At 54.7% G+C, this 25,201-nt stretch overlaps 4 protein-coding genes across 4 annotated transcripts in view; 3 read left to right on the forward strand and 1 right to left on the reverse strand.

Annotated features, from left to right (window-relative positions):
- VOLCADRAFT_106556 (uncharacterized protein) overlaps positions 1-4,827 on the reverse strand; it is a gene marked incomplete at its 5' end in the record, with an annotated part of 8,239 nt that extends 3,412 nt beyond the window's left edge. The window contains 11 exons of the mRNA XM_002954839.1: positions 163-307; positions 506-570; positions 1,263-1,328; positions 1,482-1,626; positions 2,206-2,342; positions 2,505-2,567; positions 3,049-3,123; positions 3,501-3,656; positions 3,978-4,101; positions 4,355-4,498; positions 4,814-4,827. Of these exons, the coding sequence (XP_002954885.1) occupies positions 163-307; positions 506-570; positions 1,263-1,328; positions 1,482-1,626; positions 2,206-2,342; positions 2,505-2,567; positions 3,049-3,123; positions 3,501-3,656; positions 3,978-4,101; positions 4,355-4,498; positions 4,814-4,827 (1,134 nt within the window). The remainder of the gene's footprint in view (positions 1-162; positions 308-505; positions 571-1,262; positions 1,329-1,481; positions 1,627-2,205; positions 2,343-2,504; positions 2,568-3,048; positions 3,124-3,500; positions 3,657-3,977; positions 4,102-4,354; positions 4,499-4,813) is intronic.
- A 190-nt stretch (positions 4,828-5,017) lies between these two features.
- On the forward strand, positions 5,018-8,912 carry VOLCADRAFT_65316 (Jumonji domain-containing protein; the record flags this gene model as incomplete). The annotated part of the gene is made up of 8 exons (XM_002954786.1): positions 5,018-5,161; positions 6,508-6,639; positions 6,790-6,931; positions 7,381-7,382; positions 7,482-7,603; positions 7,795-7,957; positions 8,302-8,395; positions 8,764-8,912. 8 exons carry the CDS (start codon positions 5,018-5,020, stop codon positions 8,910-8,912), a joined length of 948 nt encoding a protein of 315 aa, XP_002954832.1.
- A 5,377-nt stretch (positions 8,913-14,289) lies between these two features.
- pus3 (RNA pseudouridine synthase mitochondrial precursor) lies at positions 14,290-18,690 on the forward strand (the record flags this gene model as incomplete). Its single annotated transcript, XM_002954787.1, has 9 exons — positions 14,290-14,445; positions 15,032-15,097; positions 15,498-15,631; positions 15,959-16,106; positions 16,586-16,606; positions 17,002-17,107; positions 17,451-17,577; positions 18,000-18,120; positions 18,538-18,690. Coding segments are annotated over 9 exons (1,032 nt in total), but the record flags the coding sequence as incomplete, so codon positions are not given.
- Positions 18,691-22,160: 3,470 nt separating this feature from the next.
- Positions 22,161-25,201, forward strand: part of VOLCADRAFT_95701 (uncharacterized protein) — a gene marked incomplete at both ends in the record, with an annotated part of 7,231 nt that continues 4,190 nt past the window's right edge. The window contains 6 exons of the mRNA XM_002954788.1: positions 22,161-22,230; positions 22,525-22,703; positions 23,490-23,691; positions 24,268-24,400; positions 24,784-24,874; positions 24,929-25,150. Coding sequence (XP_002954834.1) covers positions 22,161-22,230; positions 22,525-22,703; positions 23,490-23,691; positions 24,268-24,400; positions 24,784-24,874; positions 24,929-25,150 — 897 coding nt within the window. The remainder of the gene's footprint in view (positions 22,231-22,524; positions 22,704-23,489; positions 23,692-24,267; positions 24,401-24,783; positions 24,875-24,928; positions 25,151-25,201) is intronic.

The following is a 25,201-nucleotide window of genomic DNA, read 5'->3' on the forward strand; positions in this document are numbered from 1 at the left end:
CTCACCCACCACCACCACCACCACCACCACCACCACCACCACCAGCATATGACCCCACCCCCTAAAGGTAAAGGTAGACACCCTTTGTAGGCCAACACACCCAAATCCGAAATCCATATCCCGGGAGCCCCTCGCGCCCTAAAACCCGCACATTTGCCCCACCTTTTCCAGCACCCGCCCCGGTGCCTGATTAGGCACCAGACGGCAGCTGATCTTGGCCATGGCCGTCCGGGGAATGACGGTCTTGATACCCGCACCCGTGAAGCCGCCGGTCATGCCAACCACCTCCAGGGTCGGTCTGTGCCACCTGGGGAAAGTCCAGTGGGGGGAGGTGGGAAGGTGGGGTGGGAAGGGGAGGAGGTGGGAAGGGGGGAAGGGGGCGAGGTGGGAAAGGGGGGAAAGACGAACCACAAACGAGTGAAGCTGCTGGGAAGGAGGGGAGAGGTAGCGCAACCAAACCCCACCAACCGTCCCTGCTCCGTACACCGTACTCCGTACACCGTACCTTTGCTCAAGGATGCTGTATCCTTCCTCCCCAACGTGGGCGAGTAACCCCAGTTCCCGGGCTTCCTGAGGGGTAGGGGCGGGCGGGAGTTGGGCTTGGGCTTGGGCTTGGGCTTGGGGGTTATGTGTGTGGGGGGCTTGGGGGGGAAAGACGAACCGCTGGCTGGCAGGTGGGGAGTGTGTTAGGAAGTTGCGGGGCGACTCTGGAGAGGATGGAGAAGCGCACGTGTTTGACCCTCATCATCATGCCACCACACAAACGGGGGAAGAAATAGGATTACCAAAGCGGAGGGGTGCGGACAACACGGACAACCGTATCTATCACATTTTTAAGGGTATCGGGACGTTAGATAATTTTAAACTATTTCTTTGTGATTGATTGCGCAACAAGGAACTGCAAGTCATTTGGCGTTTTCCTGGTTACCGCGCAGAAGAACATGCGCGAGGAGATAAAAGTTCGTTAAAAGTTAAAATTCGTTAAAATTCGTTAAAATTCGTTGAAATTGTTAAGACCCGGAGATGTACTGAACTTCAAAACCAGCCGAGAGGCACTCCTGAGCCTCAAGCTCTGTCAAAGGGCATCACCACCATTCCAACCACCACGCATCACTTCCCGGCTGCCGCCGCCACCGCAATCACATTCACAGCCACAACCACCATCACAACCAACTACTCATCCCTTACCCCCCAACCCTCCACATCTCCCGCAAACAAATGTTCGTCTTACCCCTCCCCACACACAAGGCCCTGATACTCACCTTTTCAGGGTCAAAGCCGTACATCTCCATGTCCATGCGGTCCAAGTCCGTGATGGGCTCCACATCCTACGTACGGCAGTACGGCATGTTGTTCTGTCCGTGGAGAAAAAATCCTTAAGCGCGTACATATACAGAGATGCAGACAGAGTGTACATGTCGTACAGTACGATATGTTCTTTTCCCCCCCCCGCCCGGCCGTGCCTCGTAGAATCCCTCCACCGCCACCGCCCGTGTAGTCGGGTCGTGTAGCCCTGCCAGCAGCTCCGCTAGCACTTGGTTGGGGTTGGGTGAGGACCCGCCCTTCATGCCGCTGTGCAGGTCTGTATCCGCCGTCACCACATCCACCTGCAAGCTCACCACACCGCTGAAGAGGGACATACATACATACATACATACAGACAGACACACAGACAGACAGACACACAGACAGACACACAGACAGACACACAGACAGACACACAAACAGACACACAGACAGACAGACAGACAGACAGACAGACACACAGACAGACAGACAGACAGACAGACAGACAGACAGACACACAGACAGACACACAGACAGACAGACAGACAGACAGACAGACACACAGACACACAGACACACAGACAGACACACAGACAGACAAGCAGATGTGGATTACGTTAGACACAATACATGGAAAGCCCATATGACAGTTGGGGTGGGCGTGGAAACATTCCCACCCTCACCCTCACCCTCATCCTCACCCTCACCCCCGCCTTCAGCAAGGCCTCTAGACAATCAATTCGGGCCAGTGCTTTGCCAGTTGGCAGGTCATCGAATAGATCATGGTGCCGTACCGAAACCAAAGTAAAAGGTATGGCAGCAGATACATATAACGCACAAATACGTACAAACATACATACATACATGTACACACACATACATACACACACGCACATGCACGCAAGTATTTTCGCTTACCGGAGCCCCAGTGATATGCCCCCCTGATCAGGAGCCGGCTGGCCTCCGTCCGCCGACAGCGCCAGCCGGGCCGCCAGCCGGGCGGCGTGGCGGTGCAGGAAGGAGTTCAGGTGGGGGGACATGATCTCCTCTTGACCCTGAAAGATAAGTTGGTTGGGGTGGTTGGGGTGGTGGTTATAAAAAACCATTGGGGGTTTGACAGGAACGACACGGGCCCCTAAACCTACCTACCTACCTACATACCTACATACGTACATACCTACATAACCCGGGGGCCGTCCCAACCCAACTTCCCCCACCTCCAGAAGGAATTTGACGTTGACCGGTACGGCACCTGTCTCCTGGAGCCACGCCTCAACCGCCTGCATCGGTTTTTGCGCGCCGTTGCAGTACACGCAGGGTTTCAGGCCAGCTGTATACCGTAGCTTTATGAGTGCGGGAGGTTACTTAACAGGCTGTGTGTACGGCGGGGAGGGGCCCCGCACGCGCGCACGCACGCGCGCGTGTGTGTATGTATGTGTGTGTATGTGTGTGTATGTGTGTATGTGTGCGTATGTATGTGTATGTGTGCGTATGTATGTGTATGTGTGTGTATGTGTGTGTATGTGTGTGTATGTGTGTGTATGTGTGTGTATGTGTGTGTATGTATGTGTATGTGTGTATGTGTGTGTATGTGTGTGTATGTGTGTGTATGTGTGTGTATGTGTGTGTATGTATGTGTATGTGTGTGTATGTATGTGTATGTGTGTGTATGTGTGTGTATGTGTGTGGGAGGGTGTGTCTATGCACATGCGGACGCGTGTACAGACGTGAGTGTATGCGTGTCGCTGGCTTATGTCGTACCTGTACTGCCTGCAGTAGACCGCCCTTGTCGTCATCCACCCCGCGACCGTAGAAGTAGCCGTCTCGCTTCACTACCTGCAGAAGGGGGGAAGAGGGGGGCAGGAGGGTGGAGGAGCGGGGGAAAGAGGGGGGCGGCGGGAAGAGGGGGGCGGGGGGAAGAAGGTCAGTGAGGCGAGCTGGGAAGGGGACTTAGCGGGGGCAGCCGTACAAAAAACCTTACCCCCGGCCATCCCCCTCTCGACATGCGACGTGAGGTCTCTTGACCTGCCGCTGAAACACATAAATACACACACACATCTTTTTCCTGCCGGAAACTTTCTGTGGGCCCCACCCGCCAAATCCCTCCCTTCACAAACGACCCCCCTGGCGCCGTACACTTGCATCAGACACATGCCCTTCCCCTCCTGTGACGTACGGCAGAACTTAATGGCATAAAGTACGACACGCCGTACCTCAAATGGAGGCGTGTCCCAGGCATCGAGCGGATCCACCGGCTGTACATCGTAGTGGCCGTACACCAGTACGGTCGGTGCATGCGAGTCCGTGGCGTTCAGCCATTCGCCGTACACTACTGGTTGCAGCCCTTCGGTAGCCAGGAGCTCCACATTCTGTGTGACGCGTCGCAAACGTCACCACGTGTTGGTGTGTGACATAACTGACAACTGACAACTGACATGTGGAAATAAGAAGAGCCAGGAGGCGTATGGAGACAATCGCAGGCAGCGAAGCAACGATGGACTATGGATCTCTCATTTTTTTTAAAAGATGAAAAGATTTTTTAAAAGATGAAAAGTACTAGAATGATTTATCTGCGATGCTATCTGAGGGAATGTACCATCTCATTCGGTCTCATTCGCGCACGGCGGCGCCTCGCTAACCCATACACCCACGCCAACTAACTAACCAACTAACTAACCAACCAACCAGACCTGCAGCCCGGCCGTCTTCAGCCTCTCTGACAGCCACTCGGCCGCCGCTAGAACGTCCCCAGCGTGCTCGGGAAGAGCCGAAACAGACGGAAACTGTACGAACTCCGCCAGGTCCTTGTCGTACCTGCCGTACATGACCGTCAAGCAGGACGATACTTTTGGCGGGAGCGGAATTTAGCCGTTCATTGCCGCCGTTTCAACATACAACGTCGTACAGAACGCAGTTTTGGATATAGTGGTGGCAGTGGTGCCTTCTATTATGCGCATGAAAATGATGTGCGACTGCGAGGGCGCACTCGGCCCCGCCCTCTATGCCCTGGGGAACCCCCCCCGGCAACATCCGGAATGGGGAACCCGCTCTTTTTCAAGCAGCCGACCTGTCCGATTGCGCGTCCAAACGCTGCAGCACTCTCCTCACGGAGTCGCTTGGGTTTGCCTCGCAGATGACGCTCCCAGAACTGAACGCGAAAGCTATTGCCGAAACGCAGATCAGCAGCTGCTGAAGGCTGAAGGGCCTGGGCCTGGGCGGACAGAGCATCGCTTGCCGCGAGACCGATGCCGGAAAAGCGGTAGATTATAAGGATTTTCGTGATGGATCGGAAACGCTCAGCTCAGCAGCGGAAACATGTGCTTTTCGGATGCGCCGCTCGGGACAGCTTTAGTCCTGGGTGTTGGGTTATTATTAGCTTCTGTTACGCGAAATGATTTCAGCACGAGTTGTTTGTGTGCTATGCTTTGCAATCCGACGTTGGCGATTTGTCAGGCGGAACGATGTTGTCAATCGAGGGGTACGGCATATATTGTTACTGGACAACTGACTAAGGTGGAGGGCTTACGGGTGACCAATCATGGTAGGTCTATCTAGCGAATCGCTAAGGACTAGGATCTAAGCTACGGAGACTATTATGGCAACAAAGGCGGCCGGTGTTTTCCGCTAGGCGAGACTGAAAGGAGCGTGAGGGGCCATTTACATCTGAGGATTTGCGGTCGTCTAAGATTTTTTTGTGGCCGCACACGCATACGCTAGGGCCACTCTGCCAATGAGGGAATGCCCAGTGCTCTACCCTACGCTTGAGGACATCCAGAAGCCATTTGAGGCCTTTATAGAAAAACATGAATATTCAATAGCACAAGCAGGAATAGCCAAGATTGTGGCGCCGGAGGGCTGGTCGCCGCGACGGCAGGTGCGCTGTCGAGTGAAACGCCTTGCTGAAAGGATAAAGAGGGAATATAAGATCTATGTTTGTGTACTTGCTCTAGTGAAATGTGGTGCACGCTTAGTCAGGAGCGTTTACGCGGTGAGCCATGCGGTGGGCAGCTTGCTGGTTGACTTTAACGCTTGCAGAAATCTAGGCTTGAAATGTTTTCCCAATAGGTTCTGGGGGGATGCATGGGCCCTGATGGGTGTGACAGTGAATTGCTCTGTCCACGGTTAGGCAAAGTAACGGTAGTCCGATAAGGTTGCATTCTCTTGGCTAACGCACACGCAAATGATCCTAACACACATTTCTCGTTGCTGATTTGAACGATACAGCGCGGCATGATTTCCTCCACATCAAATTAAAATACCTGAGATAGCGGATCAGCATGCTGTCGCGACAGGAGCGAAGCTGATTCCTTTTTGCGTTTCGCGCGTAATCCGCATTTTTGACTTGTCCCTTACAAAACGATCAGCTCACTTACTTTCAAATCTCTGCATCGCCGCTTATGGAGTCCGACCTCTGACGGCTGTCCTAACAGCATAGATGCCAGCCCCGTAAAAGTGCATCTCTCCACATCGACTTATTCGCTCATAAATCTCTCCGTCTTGTCAGTATTCATTAAGCTCTCCTGCCTTCATCTCCCATCCTCCTTTTCGCCCGGACTCTCTCATCAACTTTCCGCATCCGCACGCGCTCTGCATGTACGCCGACGACTCACCCCCAACCACACAGACGCGCACATTAATACACACACACACGCACACAGGCACGCATCGGCGATGTTACAAAAACACGAAAACATCCGTGTAAATCTACAAATTTGCGAATACTAGATGAAAATCACATACAGGAGCTGAAAGACGAAGTTCACCGTCGCGCAACGAACGGTCAAACCCCCTCAACCCACCCACCCCCGATCCCAACCGCCCTTTTCCCCCGGGGCCCCGCCAGGACTCCCCGTCAGTCCTCTTCCTCTTCCTCTTCCTCTCCGGCTCCAACTGATCCAAGAAACCTCTTCTCTCGCTCCCTTCTCCCGTCCCTCTCTCCCCCTCTCTCTCTTCTCTCTACTGCGCGTCTCTTCTGAGCAGTAACCACCGCCTCACATGTGTGTCCTCCGTGTCCCCGATCTCGCAACTTCCATCTTCCGTTCCTCCGTCGGTTGTCCTCAATTTCGTGGCACCCTGAAAAGCACACGCATCTCTTTCTCTCTGTGTGTATGCATGCATATGATGCGCGTGGTGCTCGTCTTGATCCGTAACCGCTACTCTTGACGACTGCCCAACCACCGCCGTCCAACTGCCAACTGAACCAACCGCTGAGGCAACCAGGGCTACCCCGATGACCTGGACTTCAACATCGAGCGCCCGATTAGGCAACATGCCACAGGCAGTCGGGGGCTGTACAGGGGGTTGTACATCGAGGAGAAGCCCATGAGCTTGAGCAGGGATTTCAGACCGCAGGTGCGATGAGGCCCTAAGAAGGGACGTGGTTGAGGTACAGATCTCCGATTAACCGAACCTCCAACCGCAACCTCGACGTAAAAGGACCGTAACGCCAACTGTAATGGTATATATATATAATAATAATAATAATCCGTATTGCCGCCGCAGGCTCTTGCTCCGGAGAACCTCCCCCCCCCGGCCTCCGGTCCGGGGGATCTTGAACGCAAGTACTGGAAGAACGTCACTCTGAGGCCGCCATTGTACGGCGCCGACGTACTTGGTTCCCTGTTCGATCCCGATTGCGAGGCGAGTTTTGAATGATGGGATTTGTTGTTTGTTTGTGTGGTGGGGGGGCTGATTGCAGCTGGGTGCTGCGGTGCGGGCTTGGAGACACATACACACACGTATGCACACAGACACATACGCACACACACAGACACACACACAGACACATACACACACACACACAGACACACAGCACACACAGTGCCTGTTATTTCTCAACGTTGAAGTCGTACACGGAATCCCTAACCCTCATAAACCCGTTCTGAAACTAAACCTTAAGAAACCCACTTCTTCCGCCTCAAAAAGAGTCAGCTCTCGTAATTCAAGGACAATCTTAGATGTCCGTCGTCTTGGCTCTTCGCTTTACACACAGTCAAGAGATAAACAAGACCCCTTGCACTGGCTGCTGTTGCCGCCTCCTCCTCCTGGAAGAAGAGATGGGATGGCGGACCGGAGCTTTTTGAAAACCTCTAGGAGTTTGTTTCCCATCAGGTCATGACGTTGTAACCGCCAACTAACCCCCCCTTCCCACCGTTGTTGCCAACCAACCAACCAACTACCTAACCAACCCCCAGGGATGGAACCTGCGCCGACTTGACACGGTCCTTACCCGGGTATTGGACGCGGCGGGTCAGTCCGTTCCCGGAGTCAGCGAGCCGTACTTGTACTTTGGAACTTGGAGGAGCACGTTTGCCTGGTGAGGCGTGTGGGGGGGGTGAAGGTGCATTGACAATTCCCCCCGAATTCCCCAAGTCCTGCTACAAAACACTTTTCTCCCGCTTCTTCCCCTTCTCCCGCTTCTTCCCCTTCTCCCGCTTCTTCCCCTTCTTCCCGGCCTAATTTTGTCAATCTTTAACTCCCAACTGCCAACTCCCAACTCCCCCGCAGGCATACGGAGGATGTGGACCTTTACTCCGTCAACTACCTGCATTTCGGAGCGCCCAAGCAATGGTACTGCATTCCGCCGTGCAGCCGCAAGCGCTTCGAGGGCCTTGTGAAGGGCATGCTGCCGGACATGTTCAAGGCCTGTCAAGAGTTTTTCCGACACAAGGTACGGCAGTTGTACTGCGGTACGGCGTCACGTTTTTCCTTACGTGTTTTTTCCCTATCCATTTGCTTGCTCCACCCGATGCGAAATGATGATGCGGTTGTTTTCCTATTTCTTTTCATCCACATATTAATGTACAGCATTCGTAACGTGTGTATATGTGCATCTGCCTGTCTGTCTGTCTGCTGGTCTGTTTTGCCGCTCCCAGGCCACAGTGCCGCCACCGAACGAGCGCTTCACTTTTTCCTGTCGTACCCCTGTCATACAATTTTCCCATCCGCCCGCCCCGCCCGCCCCACCCCTCTGTTGTCTTCCCAACCCCCCCCTCCCCCCGGCTCCCGGGGCAGGAGCTCATCATTAGCCCGCAGCTTCTAGATACACACGCCATTCCGTACATCAAAACCGTACAACACCCTCGCGAGTTCATCATTAATTTTCCCGGTACGTACGTTCGTACGGTATGTTCTAAATGATCCGACATCGGGGAATCCGATCCGGTAAATCACGATAAATCCTCCTGTACAACAATCTGAGCCGTGCCGTCAGGTGGTTTGATGAGACCATGGAATTGCCTGTTTTGGGTCCAAATTGTTTTCAAATTACTTGTTTTGTCATCAGCTCTTTGCAGCGTCCATAAATTCTTGTCGACTTTGCCTTTCAATTGCCTTTCAATTGAATCTCTGTTATATCTTTTTCTTCATCCTTCTTCATCTACTACTAACACAAATTTCCGTTTTTTTTATACCTTTTGCGTCTATCTTTACCCTCTCACCTACCCTCTCACCTACCTGCCTACCTACCTGCCGCAGGTGCCTACCACGCCGGCTACAACTGCGGCTACAACTGCGCCGAGTCGGTTAATTTCGGGACTCGATGGTGGGTCCCGGTGGGCGCTAAGTCGGCGGTGTGCAAGTGCAATCCAGACAGCGTCTTCATTGACATGCGCCTGTTCCGGTGAGCGGGGAAGGGGGGCAGAGAGGGAGGGAGGGAGGGAGAGAGGGAGGGAGGAGGGAGGGAAGGATGTGCATGCATCGCCCGCGGTAAGCTCTTCTGGATTGAGGGGGGGCCTGCCGCGTGGGTTTTTGTTGGGCGACTTCAAATCTTCTGTTATTGGGCTTTGTCGGGTCGCCGTCCTTTTCGTTGGGTTGGTCGTCCTGAATTTAGCAACCGCCGATGCTAACCGACACCAACTACCTCTTACATCATACCCAACCAACTCCAACCGGCCTTCGCGGCACAGGCACTTGGTGCCGCCTCAGCTGCTCCCTCCGTCCATCTTCAACGACAGCAGCAGCGGCAGCGGCGAAGGAGAGGAGGATGAGGGGGGAGGTAAGGAATCGACCGCTGCGGCGGCTTGGGGGGGAGGCGGCGGGGGTCGCGCAGGAGGCGGGCGGATGATGGCGAAAGCCGTACCGTCGGCTGCCGCAGCAGCGGCGGTGGCGGCCGCGATGGTGGTGACTGACCCGGCGGCGGCGGCGGCACCAGCACTACCCAAGCGACCCCGGGGCCGGCCGCGGAAGCGGCCCTTGCCTGTCGACACGCCGCCGGTGGCGGTGGCGGCGGCGGCGGGGGAGCTTGACGCTAAGCGACAGTGCATTGAGGGTGTAGCTGGCGGCGACGCAGCCGCCGCGCCGGCGGCGGCGGCAATGCCGCGGCGACGTGGCCGCCCGCCGAAAGCGGCCACGGTCGCCGCCGCTGCTGCTGTCGCCGCTGCCGCCGCTGCTGCTGCTGTTGCTGCTGCCGCAGCGGCGGCGACGGTGGCGGCAGCTGAGCGGCCGCCCCAGGCATTGGGGACTGGTGTCGACGGCGGTCAGCCTGGAGGTCACGGCGCCGGCAGTGGGGTCGGGTTATTGCCTGTGGCGAGCGTGGTTCCGGCAGTGGCGGCGCCGCCACGGCGGCGTGGACGGCCTCCGAAACGTCCGACAACCGTTGGCACCGTCGTCTGCGGAGCTGGCGGCGGCGCCGCCGGCGCCGTGTCCTCGGCTCCCAGCAACTCGGCGACGGCGGCGGAAGAACCTGCACCGACGAAGCGTCCCCGGGGCCGGCCGCGAAAACACCCTCTGGCGCTGCCGCCGGCCCCGCAGCCGTCGGGGGCCACCGACGCAGCCGCCGCCGCGGCACCGGATGTCACGGCAGCAGCTACAGCGGTGCCGGTGCTGGGCGATGTCCTAGCGCCACCACCTCATGGAGCAGGTCAGCGACCCGTCGCGGCAGCGGCAGCGGCAGCGGCCGACACATCGAGCGGCGTGCAGGAAAGGGGAACCTGCTCTGGTACGGCGGCAGTCGAGGGCGACGGCGGCGGCGGCCAGGGCGGCGGCGGCGGAGAGGAGGGGCATGCGGTATGTGAGTCGGCGGGTGCTGTCCGGAGGGGCATTTCGGTTGGAACGGCGGCAACGGAAGCAACAGCAGCAATGGCAACGGCAGCGACAACGGTGTTAACGATCCGCCGTAGTCGGGGGAGACCACCCAAGGCACCGCGTGCGGCACCACCCCCGGCAGACACAGCCGCACCGCTGGGCGACGCCGCCGCCGCTGTGGCGGCGTCAGCGGCCGTACGACCCGCGGCGGCTACAGCGGCGGTGGCGGCGGCGACGGAAGCAGAAGCACTGCCGTACCCGACAGAGCAGACCCGGCCACAAACTGGTTTTGCCGCCAACATCAGCAACATGGACCGACACGCCATCGCCTCCACCAGTACGGCGGTCACGGTAGCGCCGGCGTCGTGGGGGCAGTTTTTGTACGGCAGCTGTACGGCGCAGGTGGAGGCGGCGTGACGGGCACTGCATCATGCAGCAGCTGCGGCGGCTGCGGCCGAAGGAGCTAAGTCCACAGGTGGCGGCGCCGTCGGCGGGCAGCCGAGTCCTTGAGCAGCATCAGCATCAGCAGGTGGCGGCGGAGGCCGCGGCGACTCGTTGCAGGGGCACGTAGATCACCAAGATGAAGTAAAGGACCGATCGTACGAGTTACGGCACAGGAAACGGCAGCAGCTGTGCTTCTTGCTGCTGCCGCCTCGAGCGACGACGCTGGAGTGGTGGATAAGAGAAAGGGTAGAACGTGGAGCGGTTTGACAGGGTACGGTGCCGTACGATCGGCTTGCGTTTCCGTACAAATGGCACGAGGAGGGACGTATCCGCTGCGTCAGCTGGCGGCGGCGAGGCCACGATGATCACGGGGGAATACACACACACACACACGCCTCCTCCTCCTCGTCCACCGCTCTCTCCGGGGCGCTGTCTCAATATTCCCAACCTGCCCGCCGCCCCTCTCCACCACCGCACACGTGGCCTCTTAAAAAAACGCCTCTCCAGCACCTGCAAGCTCCGCGTATGGCTGGCGACGAGTATGTGCATATGCAATGAGGTCCCCGTTCACATCGGGGCACATCTTTCCATCCACCGCCGCCGCCGCCGCCGCTGTCCCTGGAATTGTTTCGCTGAGCGCTGTGACGGTCTTGTGTTTAGATAGACATACAGATAGACGAGGGGGTTGCGGATTTCGGGAAGTTTTGTGTAACACGTGTTTAGTTGTGGGGGGCCGTTACTGGCGGCTGGGACGGCATTCCTGGGTAAGGGTATGTGTGTGCACATGCATGTATGTATGTATGTGTATGTGCGGCAGCCGCGCGGGTTCTATTACTCCCGGGTGCACGAACACACACACACACACGCACGCACACATACACACACGATACATATCTTAACGGGCCTTACTAGCCGCCTCCGCGCCGCCTTGTGCTTCCCCCTTCTAATACTGAAGGACTTCGCGAGAGTAACGTTTGTGTGTCTGTCTGTACGTATGTGTGTCTGTCTGTCTGTATGTGTGTGTGTCTGTCTGTATGTGTGTGTGTGTGTCTGTATGCGCACGTTGTTTGTGAGGTGGGAGCTGAACTTGTGCCAAAACGGAAGCAAGCGTTGGAACTGCGTTAAGGGCCGTGAATGTGCTGTCGTACTGTCGTACTATTCATTTGATATGACGGAGGAGGATGTGCGGTCGGCGAGGGAGAGTGACGCAGTAGCAGTAGCAGTAGCAATAGCAGTAGCAGTAGTGCGGGGTAAGTTCGTGTAGAAGGTGGGGGCCAGTGCTGGTGGGGGGGGAAGATCCCGGACGCCTGAAGGGTTTAAAGATTGATGAAGTTGAGCGTATACTACAGCCTTGCACGACACTGCTTTGTACGGGAAACGTTGGTGGTTGCATGCGACGGAGGGCGGCAGCGACGGCGGCGAATGAGCCGCGCGCGTCTTCTTCTTTTCTTCTGCCACTGCGGTTAGGTCGGCTGTCTCTCTTTCTCTCTCTCTTTTCTCTCTCTCTCTCTCTCTGCCCCTTCTCTCCCCATCGTCCCCGTTACGCGGCTCAATAACCATGGTTTTGGAGGCCAGACATATGTGCATTTCCCTTTAATCCTTTTTTTGAGGAGCAGCAGCAGTAGCAGCCGTGGCTGCTTAACTGCTAAGCGAAGGGGGTTTGACCTCCACGCCGCGCCTTCCTGTAGGAGCTTCAGAAAGGATTGGCCAAATTCGGCAATACAATTAAACTGCTGAGCGCCGTGCTGCGCAGGAGGATTGGTGTTGTTGTGTACGCCGTATGGGGACAATGTTTTGTTATGCAGGATGGAGGAGAACATGTGGCACACGCGAACATGCATACTAGCATGGGTATATACATACATACGTGCACGGGGCAGTCGTAAGGACAGCAGATACAACTTGGGCGTTTTACCGCCCTGTTTTGCGATTGCTTTGACGTGAGTGAGTTCGAACCGCCGAGTGCCTTTGACTATGAATATGATTCTGGCTTTTACTTGTCGTTAATGTTGACCCAATTTGAATTTCAAATTTGGTTTGCCAGGGCTACCTATGTTGGTGAACACGTTATGTTTAAAACAAAGGTTGACTTCGTATTTTGGACAGCCGCATAGGGTACTGTGCACGGTAGGAGGACGTTTGGATTGTAATTCCCTCTTCAGTTCGAATTTTTGGATCCTGATTTACGCATGCACACGAAAGTTCAAACCAAGCACACGCACCTCACACAAGCAGCTTCTACCCTGGCCAGTCCCGCAGCTTACTTGCCCAGGCTGGACTTGACTGCTTGGACTGCTGGTGCAGTTTGAAACTGGGTTGGCGTAAGGCAACGCCGTTGACAGAGAAGGGCCACCCTCCGGGGGAGATGTGCGCAGTCCTGCGCAGCTTACTTGCCAAGATAATATCCCCCAGCTGCGGGCGACAAGAGTTGGAGCGCGGGAAATGAGGCGTGATAACACAGCGTGAGCTGAGAACCCCGATCAAATTTGCTGGGAGTAACTGCGGACAGATAGCGAGGTGCAGCGATGGGGCGAGAAAAGAGGGTAAAAAGGGTGCAGTTGTTTGATAAGCCACCTGAAAAATTGAAGCCTCGGATATATATGGGGAATTGGTTCGGGGATTTGAAACATGTAAAGCCTTCTGGGGAGCTGCCGTTGGTCGTTCACCGTTTTCCGGCAGTTGGTCAATAATGAACTGAACTACTGAAACTGTGGAAGGGAGGTTTACTAAGCTACATAATCGTAACTCTGTCCTCATTGTTACTTTTGCTAGGTGCACACATTTCCGGGCCCTTCCCAGCAAAACTATTGTGAGCAGCTTTGCGCGAAGCATAAACGACACGTGTCCGGAATTGCATCATAAAATGTTTCCATATGAAACGTTTACAAGCTTATGATATTGGTAGGACAGCAGAAGGCTGTTTTGGTCCTTTTTGCTTGCACGCAAGCTTGTTACAAGTGCCTGGCGCAAGCGTGAAGCAACTATCCACATAAGATGTCACACCATACAGCTAGGCCATGGAGGCCACAACCTCGTGGTGCATGGTCGTGTCCTAACGGTCGCCGCCCTTGCCATCCAACATGGCCGAGCCCTAAGTTCCGGTCACAGGTGGGCATCTTGCAAGATTCAGAATTCTTTAACCACCCAAAAATTAATCCCATTTCGCATTCCCAAACTCCGCCCTGGCGTTCAGGCTATGCTTGCATCGACAGCGGACAGCGGCACACTTTCGAGCTTTACCTTCCGAGTTATGGCCAAGCAGGTGAGCACCGCTGCTGCCGGCCGTGACAACGGCAGGTGTTCAATCTACACCATTATGCATTATACACTGAAACAGCACACTATACTCTTCCTCAACCATCCCTCCCTCGTCCCCATTTGGGACTGCTTTATTGTCTTACACACAACCATCCTCCTCCTCAACGCCAACTTCCCATTATCTTTCAGGCAGTTTCCATTAAACTCCGACTGGACACGTTTCTAGCAACCCAAATCGCCGCAGACCTGGCTGCCGCTTCTGCTAGTGCAGCTGCCGCGGCTCGAACCCAGGACGTCTCCCGTGCCAAAATCCAAGCCAGCATCGCGGCGGGCCTGGTGCTGGTCAACGGCCAGCCTGCGGCCAAGGCCTCTCAACAACTTAAAGCCGGAGATTGTGTTGTGTGCCGCCTGCAGCCCCCACCACCCATGCAGGTGAGGGGTAGGTTGTTCGAGGCAAGGGTGGGTTGAGGATGAGGGGTTTTTGTTTTTTGCGCGACGAGATGTGTTGGTGGGGTCTGATGACAAGGGTGAGAGAACTGGGGGCCGTGTTGTGAGGGGAATGACGTTGCCGATGACGCTTATATTTAAGGACGTTTGCCGCTCCGTGGCTAAATCTGTCTTCCGCACATCCCGCACTACCCGACACCGGGGCCACCGGGGGACACATACACACACATACACACACACATACACACACACACATACACACACATACACACACAGAGGGGATTTTGTGACATGATGGAAGACCTGACGTCATGACACGAACATTTCGATCCGAAAGGTTAAACCACCACCAGGTTGAACTCACCAACCACACTCGCCGACCCTTCATTCACACAAGCGAACCACGTACCAATCGACAAGCCGACGCCAAAACCCTAAGAACCAAACCACCTCTTGCCCTCCCGTATCTGTTGCTCTTCCTTGCCTGTTATCCGCACACACACAAACATAACAAACACACTCTCACACACATACATACATACACACACACGTGCGGACGGCGAGGACACAGGCCCTGCCAGAGGCTATTCCGCTGGATATCAAGTACGAAGATGACCACGTCATTGTCGTAAATAAGGTACGACACGGTCTTTATTGCCGTGGAGGTGTACGGCACAGTACGGAATGATGCGACAATGTGACAATGTGCGCGCGCACACATGCGTCGTTTCCGCTCTTAAGGCGCTGAGGTCGAGTTGGGATGCTGGTCTGTGTGTGTGTATGTGTGTGTGTGTGTGTTTGTAACTTCTCCTTGCCCCCGCCCTGCATCCCTCGCCATCCATCACTACATCTACACCCGCACCCGCACCCGCAACGCCCCCCATCCTGGGCCTCAGTGTCCACCCCCCCCGGCCCCCAATCGCCACTCTGCACTCTGTCTTGCCCCTTGTGGGGGCGCCTCCCCCTCCTCTTCGCCTTCTTCCCTCCGCCTCCAAACCCCACCGCCCACATCACCCCACCCCACCCCACCCCCAAAGCCTTCAGGTATGGTCGTACACGTGGCCCCCGGACACCACCACGGCACATTGGTCAACGCACTGCTGCATCACTGCGCATTGCCAGCTTTGGACCTGGATTCAAGTTTAGATCTGGATCCAGATTTGGGTACGGGGTCGGCTTCAGCGCCAGACAGCGGCGGCGGCGGCGTCAGCGGCGGCCGGGAAAATTACTTGTACGACAACGCCGACGACGACGGCGACGATGACGACGACTTTGACGGCGGTGACGGCGACCTGGACGATGTGCATGGTCCCGATGGCGATGATTGGCGACGTACATTAGCTGTGACGAACAGCGCCAGCTTCAAAGCAAGCAGTAGCGCTGGCAAGGGGAGCAGTAGCCGCGGCATTAGCAGCAGCAGCAGCAACCTGACAGTTGCCGGCAGTGGCGACGCTCAAATGAGTAGCAGCAGTAGGAGCAGTAGCGGACCTATAACTAGCATTGGTACTAGCAGTAGCAGTAGCTGCAGCACAAGTAGTCTTAGCAGCAGTAGCTGTTTGCGACCGGGAATCGTACACCGCTTGGACAAGGGGACGAGCGGGTTGTTGGTGGTGGCAAAGACGGAGGTGGCACTAACCCGGCTGCAGGTACGTGTGTGCGGGTGGGGGAAAGCAAGGGGGGCACGGGGGAGATGTGTATGTGTGTATGTGTATGTATGTGTGGAGGGGGTGGAAGGCGGTAATGGGCAAGCGGGAGCCCTGAACAACACACACGTTTAGGGAGGTAAGGGGAGGGGGTGATGGGGGTGAAGGAGGGGAAAGGAGGGACGAGGGGGGAGGGAGGAGGGAAAGGCCTTCCAGTCCAAGCTGAGGTGCTGGGCGGCAGGGCTGGATGAACAGTGGAGATCATAATTCGCCAATACCCGATAGAGCTGTGTGTGTATGTGTGTGTGTCGGGCGGAAAAGGAAGGGAAGGGGGATTGAAATACGCTGCGCACCATCAATCAACCACCCAACTAATTAACTGACTCGCTGATGAACTACCATCGCGGCATAGTACGGCGATACTCGACCACGTATCTGTACGTCTGTCTGTGCGGTTTTCCTTTCCGTTTACTTTCTTGCAGGCGCAGTTCAAGGCGCGGACGGTGAGTGGTTCATACTGTTGCGGCGTTTGTATCGTGGTATCGATAATGTTGGTTTTGGCGTCACCCGATATTGGAGTAATAATAATAATATAATATTATATTATATTATATTATATTATATTATATTATATTATATTATATTATATTATATTATATTATATTATATTATATTATAATTATGATAAATAATGAAAAAATAATGCTGCTGCTGCTGCTGATGATGATGATGACGATGATGACAATATTAATGATAATACTAAATGTCATGTGTGATTTCTTGTTCTCTTGGGACATATGTTTGCAGCGTATGCTTCGTACGGCATTTGCTCATGTGAACACCCCCCCAATTAATACAAGTAATCGAACGTACAACCAGACGTGCAATGGAATTGCAGGTCGACCGTCTGTACGACTCCATCACGGTCGGTTGTCCGGTACAACCCAACGGCCGCGTGGAAACTAACATATGTCGGGATCCCAGAGATCGAAAGCGCATGGCGGGTGAGACAGTTCCTCCCCATGCATGTATGTATGTATGTATGTATGCATATATGTATGCATATATGTATGCATATATGTATGTGCATGTATGTATGTATGTGCATGTATGCATGCATGTATGTATGTATGTTTGTATGCCACTGGGCCCTGGGGGGAAGGGGGATTTCAGCCAGCTGCTGTGGGGCATCCGCGGGTTTTCTCTCCTCCCCCCCTCTCCCCCAATCACCACTAGACTGTCCGCGGCATGTGCCACAGTGCCACCGTGCGATTCACTCCACTCGCTGCCCGCGTGTCATATCTCTGTGTTTTGCTCCGTGCTGCCGCCGCTGCCGCACCACCGCAGCCGCACCGTACGGCAGTGGACGTGGGCGTACGGCAGGTAGCAACTACACCGTCATGGCGCCGCTGGCTGGCGGCGGTGCGGCATTGGTCCGTTGGAAGTTAGATACGGGTCGTACACATCAAATCAGGTGAATGGGGATGAGAACGGGAAGGGGAAGGGGAGGGGGACGGGGGCCGATGAGGGAACAGAGCAGACAACAGCTCAGTGACACCTAAGGACACCGAGGGTGGTATTGGTCCAGCATGAGGATTTTCTTCTATTTTTTTTACGGCATTTTCTACCGCTATCTATTTCGTGATTACGTTATTGCCAGCCTCGCGTGGCCTCGGCTGTTACCTCCCAAGGCCCTTCAAGTATTTCCTGATGCCGCACTTGTCAGCCGCCCCTGAAGATTTCTATCCTGGACTACCCGTCTATTGCTGGTATATCTGCTTCAACCGTCAGTGGTTCGTCTTCTTACTACCCCCCCCCCGCCCAATGGAATGGAATGCTCCCTCCACCACCATGTGGTGGACGCTGTGTTGTGATCCTGGGGACCGCGTTCTGCAGGGTCCATGCAAAATACATTGGCCACCCGCTCTTAGGCGACGACACGTACGGCGGTACGGCACCTGCGGCGCTTGCTGCCGTGTCGCGCGGCAGCAGCTTAGACTCGTTGTCATCGTTAGAAGTGGTGGGTGGAAATGCGAATGCTTGGGTGTGTGCGTTAGAGCGATAGGGTTTCGGTTCCGCTGTGTCGCGCAATAGGGGCCTTGTACACGATAAACACGATATGTTGTGTTTGTACGGCGGGGTTTTAGGTGCGTGTGTGCGGTGCTTTGGTGTGAAGGGGTGCCGGTACTGTCATTGAGCACTGGAGTTTGGCGGGGCGGGGGTTTGCATGGGCTCCAACTGTTTAGTCGGGGACGCTGTCTTTTTCCCCCTCTTCCCCCTCAGCATCGCTCGTCTGTTCCCCCTTTTTTCCCCTTTCCCCCCTCCACACTCCTTTTTTTCGTGTGAGCTGTGCTCTACTCGAACACTCCCTCGTTCACCCGACCCTTTGTCGTTCTGTATGTCAACCTGTACGCCAAAGACCCAAGTACGGCAGGTCGTGGAGCAGCTGGGCCGCCCCGCCCTGCACGCCCGTACATTGGGTTTTACGCATCCCGTGACCGGAGCGCGCTTGAGCTTCGAGCAGCCGGTCCCGGAGGATTTCCTGCGCGCATTGCGGGGGCTGGGGATGGAGGCGGCGTATGGTTGAAGGTGGTGTTAGGGGTGGGGTGGGTGGGGTAAGAAGGGGCTTTTAAAAAAATTGTTGGAAGGGGGGGGGGTAGGAGGGGAGGACGAGGTAAACCCTAAGACCCCGTGCCGGGGGGCGCCAGGGGTGTGTGTGGTGTCAAGAGGGGCGAATGCGGCGGCGCGTGGAGCGCTTGGAAAACACACAGCACAAGGTGACCGTGACGACGTGCGGCCGTAGCGCTTGACGGCTGCATCAGCGGGCTTCCATACGTTGGGGCTTTGTTGGCAGTTGCGGGGAAATCCGTACAAAGCCTCGACAGAGCTGTACAGCAGTCGCCGGGCGCTTGTGGGTTGGTGCTTCTGCTGTTGGTCCCCCGCCCGGGTGTGAGGTCCCGGGCTGCGGGTTGATGACGGTGGGGGCTGTTAAGGGGAGCGTGAATGGTGTTTTTGGTGTTGGATTAGAGTGCGTGTGAAGGGGAGGGGAGGGGGAGGGGTGAGACATGGGATGGTTTTGAACGGCCTTGGTAAGGGGGAGGGGAGAGACGGAGGGGGGCCCGGGTCAAAGGTTGTTCGAGGGGGGGAAAAGGAGGGGGGCCGAGTCTTATGTAAGAGAAGAAGTGTGGTAACTTCGGAGAGCAATGTGAGATGCAGGGGGCAGCTGTTCGAGAGCCTCCGTGTGTGAGAAAGGAAGGTAGAAGATGGTTTGGTCGATCCTTCTCATCCTCCAGCAGCAGCACTAGCAGCAGCCGCAGCAGCATATCAGCTGGTTACGAGTGCGGCCTGGGTATGACGGCCGACAAGGGGGGTGGAGGGGAGGGGAGCGCTGGGAGTCCTGGGGGCCCCGGGAAGTGGGAGGTGAGGGGGAGAGAGGAGCTGAAGTGGGGGGCGTGAAGTGGCCTTTAATGACCCTGGCTGCCGGCTGCCGCTGGTTTACCGGCTTATCAGTGGTGAGGGTGGGGGTGGGGGTGGGGGTCGGCCTAGGGCGGCGTGTAGCGGGCGGGTGCGACAGCAAGCAAGCCGGCAAGCACGGAAGCCTAAGAATCTCTTGTAGTGTAAAAAGCTCTTGCGTGGCCCTTTGCAAAAATGGGTTGTAGCCATCGGGCTGGTTGCCCGTCATGCATGCATGCATGCATCTATCTATCTAACTGCCTGTCTGTCTGTCTGTCTAATAACCTCTACCCGCATTTATCGTAGCTCCATTCTCCCGTAGCGAGGCTAGAGGCTGGATGACGACACACTCCTTCTCTTGCTCCGCACCTCGCAGCTCCTCTCGGTGTGCGCTACTGTACTTACGTAAAGGCCATGCAGGACAGATATTGCAGCTGCGGAGAGAGAGAAAGAGAAGGATTAACTCGGACTACCTAAGAAATGGAATGAAATGGATGATGAGGCTACTACTGTGCCTAAGTATGTGAACGTAGAAGAAATACTGAGGCTTAATCAGCATTGATCGGCCCGCTGCCCCCATAACCCACATGCACCCTAGAGTGCTGCATCTGAAGTCCAGGGGGTGGCTGGAAGGCAGCCAGGGTTTGAGAAGAATATCCTTGAGGGGGAGGGGCCGGGGGGGGAGAGGCCACCGCTAGGTTGTGCGGCTGCAGTCCACACATCCCCACATGGCGCAGGGTGCAGACCCAGGGTGTGTATCGCACCCAGATTTCTGGGCAGTTCCGGCAGCAAGAGGCGCTAGCGTCTGGGGGGAAAGGGAGAGCGACGCGAAAGGAAAGCCTTGGCGGACAAGCCGAGCAAGGGAATGTGCAGTACGGGGGGATGCAGACCGTAAGGGGGCGCAGGGGATGCAGGCCATTGAAATGCTGACAAGGGAGGTCTATGTGTGTATGTATGTAAGTGCGTTTGAGGGTGAGGAGCGGGGGGGCCCGCATGGGGGAAGGTTGAATGGCGATATCTGCCGAATGGTGAATGGGGTGATTACGTCATTGCTGCCGTACGCCATCCCATTGCTGAGTTGGAGCAGTAATGCAGTGCGTGGCTGATCTGGTGATGATATGGTGTTTCTGTAATACATCTATATCCAATCTCTCTCTATATATACTGATGTATATGTATCTATGTACCTCTATATCTCGAGATCGTGTCTGTGTCTTCTATTCCGAAGGATGCAAATTACCTACGTACGCACGCGCGCATGCCAAATGCACTTTACGTCCAACAACGATAAGATGGGGGAAAAGTTTATGCAAGGTGATAATATGGTAAATGAGCGATAAGTAAATACCGTCGGTCTTCGGCCTTCGGTTAGAAGGACGGGAATGTTAGCGATAAACCTTGCTTCGCTGCAGCCGCGATCTGAAACCATGCGGTCCGCATATGTACGTGGTTGGCAAAGTTATTGAACAAAGCTTTATATATAATATTGTATGATATACAATATACTTGTTGGTTCTGAGTACGCGAACTAACGATCAAATTGAGTCCCGCTCTGGCAAAGCTATCGTTGTAACCGCCATTACCACGTGGTAATGCACTTCCCAGGGTGCACAAGGAGTTATGTGGCATACCGTACACGTCTGAGGACGTCTGTTACCTTTTCAAATGGTCGTCAAAGCAGAAACGTAATGAGCGACACAATTAAAATCCAAAAGCCGAAGCTTACTTTGTTTCGTCAAGGGCTCCGGGCTAATAACAAAGGCAGTTGGTTTTATGTAGTATATCATATATAAGCCCTCTGCGTATGGCTCTCGCTCGGGGGGAAGACTACCTGTACCTTGCCCGTACTGCTTCCCCGCATCCGTTCGAAGCGAAGCTAGAATTCATAGGAGGAGAAAGCAATTGTGCGGTATTGTGTGACGTGGGAGCTTTAGCAAGAAATTATTTATCTTGCATATATGTAGCTATTAGGCATTTAGCAAGAATCGTCGTAACACCAACTTGTTGACATCACGGAGACGGTAAAGCCAGTAAGCGACATCAAATCACATACATAGATCTTAATGGCTCTTGCAGATATGCAGACGGTCTGTACAGGATAGGAGCAGCCATCGCGGAGCTCCGTAACGGTTCGCGCCAAAAAGGGCTTTCTCTCCGCTAGGTCGCTCAGCGAAGAAGAAAACAGGGAAAAAAGTAGTGGTCTGGCTTCTGGGGGGAATTCAACTGATCAACTTTTGTAAGGTAAGCCAATTAGGTTTCTGTGGAAGGAGGGGAATGCCGCAAACGACTTGGCGCGCGCCTCTGCTACGCGCGCGATTAATAAAAGCGTTGAATGCTCTTTGCGCACTCCCGTTGGTTCATTTTCATTTTCCAGTTAATTTAATTTCTCCCAAATAGTCTCTTTTGAATACGGTTGCTAAGATGGATGGCATTCTTTTGAGATCTAGAACGTGGCGCGAAAGGGCGCGAAGCTCTTGTAGCCGCCTAACCGCCTCTGACAGCCTCTCGTTGCCCGCTTTAGTTTTACAGTTTCGTCACTGCCCATAACTTTCCTCAAATTGTACCAGATTTAGGATTTTGGGGAGATTTAGGATTGGGGACGAGATGGCCTTCCGACTGGCTTTTATGCTGCTGCAAGTCTTGCTGTCCTTGGCGACGACCGGAACCGGCAGCGGTAAGAAAGCTTTCGCATTCTCGTGGCTTTTGCTTGTGCCACGCATTCCTCGTGTTTGGCACATTATTGCTTTGCCGAGTCATTGGCATTTATCTTCCTTCTTTTCATAAGACAAGCAGCAGGCATTGTATAACAATCCCGCTTTAAGCAACCGCCCCTTCATCGAATCACTAAAACCTCTCGTTGTTTGAGCTACAGCACCGTGCAGGAGTCTTCTCAACATGCAAATTGTAACCCCAGCTGAACCCTTTGCTTTAGAAAACTACTATTAACTCCTGATGCACTGTTTTGAAGGCCTCGTATCGGCGACCAAACTGGCCGTCGAGAATGAGGATTTCGCAGCACCTTCTTTCATCCGCCGCCCGGGACGTCGACTGCTGACCAGCAGCAAACCGGGTTTTCCTTGGTGCAAATGCGAGGCGTACGACTGCACCTGCAATCCGTACACCCTGTTACCTGTGCAGCTTGTGCAGGTGAGACAGGTGACGTCTGCGCGTTTCGCGAACGAACAATGCGGCACAGCGGAACACCGGGAAAATAAGGGCCGCCAGGGCCGCCAGTGCGCTCCATGGCGTTTACTTGCACGAAAATGATTTTTGAACATTTCATATCCATCGTCATCATCATTATCATCATCCTCATCATTACCACCATCCCCACCTCCATTTTCATCCCCATCGCCACCACCATCATCCCCACCTCCATCATCATCATCATCATCATCATCACCACCATCATCATCATTAACAACAACAACAACAACATCATCATCATCATCATCATCATCATCATCATCATCACTGTCATGTTCGTGCATGCAAGCTTGTTTGGGCCACCGCGATTCCCACCTCACCACGGTGCCCTCCACTCAGCGGACCGTTGCGCCTCATGTAGAATTGTTTATATATCAATTTACCATCGAGCCATTACAGCAGGCCGACAGGCGGAACAGCTATTATTATAACATTCGGCAAACTCGGGACCTTAAACACCGTTTATCAGGCTTGCTGCAGCAGTCGCAGTGCTGTTCGCAGCAGCTGCTGTGTACATGAAGCTTGCTTGCGTCTGTCATGCGCTTCGGTATATTACCCGACTGCATTTGTAATATATTTGTACCAATTTGTATTCATTTCAAATGCAAGTATTAACGCGTCGCGCGCCCGTGCGCTTTGCATCTTGGTCTTCTTGGGTCGACCTCTCCTCTCCTCTCGTCCTCCCCGCCGACGCACAAACGGGCGCGCTTTCACCCCGTCGTCCAGCGGTCGAAGCCTGTCCTAACTTGCTTTCGCGTGGCCTACATCGGCTGTGACCCCAATCTGGCGTGTTGCCGAGGGCTCACAGACAGCGTGCAGAAGTTAGCACTGGACACGAACGCACAGTGTGCTGATCGGGCTAATATTTACGGTGTAACGGTCAACGGTCAAATACACTACTCATGGGACACTTACGTGTACGACACAGGTACGTCGAAAAGTCTCTAGACTGTTTCAAGGAGAACGGCGGCAGCATTGCATTTTTAGAGCGCCACCTGCGGCCCTTGCGTGACATCTGACCTGGGTAGGGAGATTGGGGATAGGAAGATCTGGCAAGGAGATCTGGCAGGGAGATTGGGGATAGGAAGATCTGGCAGGGAGATTGGGGATAGGAAGATCTGGCAGGGAGATCTTGCAAGGAGATCTGGCAGGGAGATTGGGGATAGGAAGATCTGGCAGGGAGATTGGGATAGGAAGATCTGGCAGGGAGATTGGGATAGGAAGATCTGGCAGGGAGATCGGGGTAGACCTAACTCGGAATGGAAGATGCCATTCAGAACTCTTGTCTGGTCGGTATCTATCGTGAGGTCGCGGGAAATGACTGTAATGAGGGAGGAGGTCTGTGGAGGCGTGTGTGCCGTGTAATCCTTCGTCACGGAACTACTCATACTGCATTCCTTTCTTTCAAATTAACAACAACACGGTTGACTTTGAGCTCGTTCTGCGCCTAAATGGCCTGGATGACCTCATATGTCATATCGGCGGTCATTATATGCTTTTACAGGTTACGAGTTGAAGATTTACAATCTGCAGGCCAGCAACGCCACCTTTCCAGGCAGCACCATTTGCGTTTTGGGTTACCCCGCGTGCTCGACTTGGGCGGACCTGTGCAGAGGCTACCCGGCACGGGGCTGCAGGTACGGCAGGGGACATGGGAAGGAGGTAGTTGTACGGCAACAGGAAGCGTGTGTAGTACGGAAACGTCCATTTGCAAAAATGGAGTGTGCGAGGTTTTGCGACGTGACAGAATGGATGTTTTCATGGAGGGATCCAAAATCCAGAAGGCGGGTATGATATATAATACATCAGAATTAAAAGACTTAGAAGGTTCTTTTGGCTGCTGTTGAGCGACTTCAAGCTTGTAGAGCTGCGGTCTTGGGCGGTCAGGCCAGGGGTCAGGATGGGTATGGTGCCAGCTTGCGTGCGCCTGGACTCTCCGACCTTCGGATTATCTCGACACCAACGAAACACACTTCTAAGGGCAATGTTCACCCCCCCCACACCGCATTCCCCCCCACAGGTATGCATTTGTGGACACGTCGGAATCCAAGTACTGCCCCGTCTGCCGCCTGAACCCGCCACCAGCACCGCCGACTTTACCGCCCTCGCTGGTGACTCCGAATCCCTTCGCTTCCGTAAAATCTCCGCCATCCCCCCCGCCACAGCTGGCTGGTCCCAAAGCTCCCCAACCGCCAGAGCAACCACCACTGCCGGCTTGTGCGATTTGCGTTTTTATCAACATTTACCCCCCATCGAACCTCACCGGCAGCAGTGCTTTTTTTACTTTTGGCAACGGTGCCAGTTGCTCAGAGCTTGGCGACCTGATCATTGCAGACACCACCTCCAACGCAGCGGCAGTGAACGTGACGATCTCTGTGCCATTTACGGTGACGGAATGCTCGTCCATGTACGATGAAGACAAGCGAGTCTATCCTCTT

Source organism: Volvox carteri, assembly GCF_000143455.1.
Source record: "Volvox carteri f. nagariensis unplaced genomic scaffold VOLCAscaffold_46, whole genome shotgun sequence".
NCBI lineage: Eukaryota > Viridiplantae > Chlorophyta > Chlorophyceae > Chlamydomonadales > Volvocaceae > Volvox > Volvox carteri.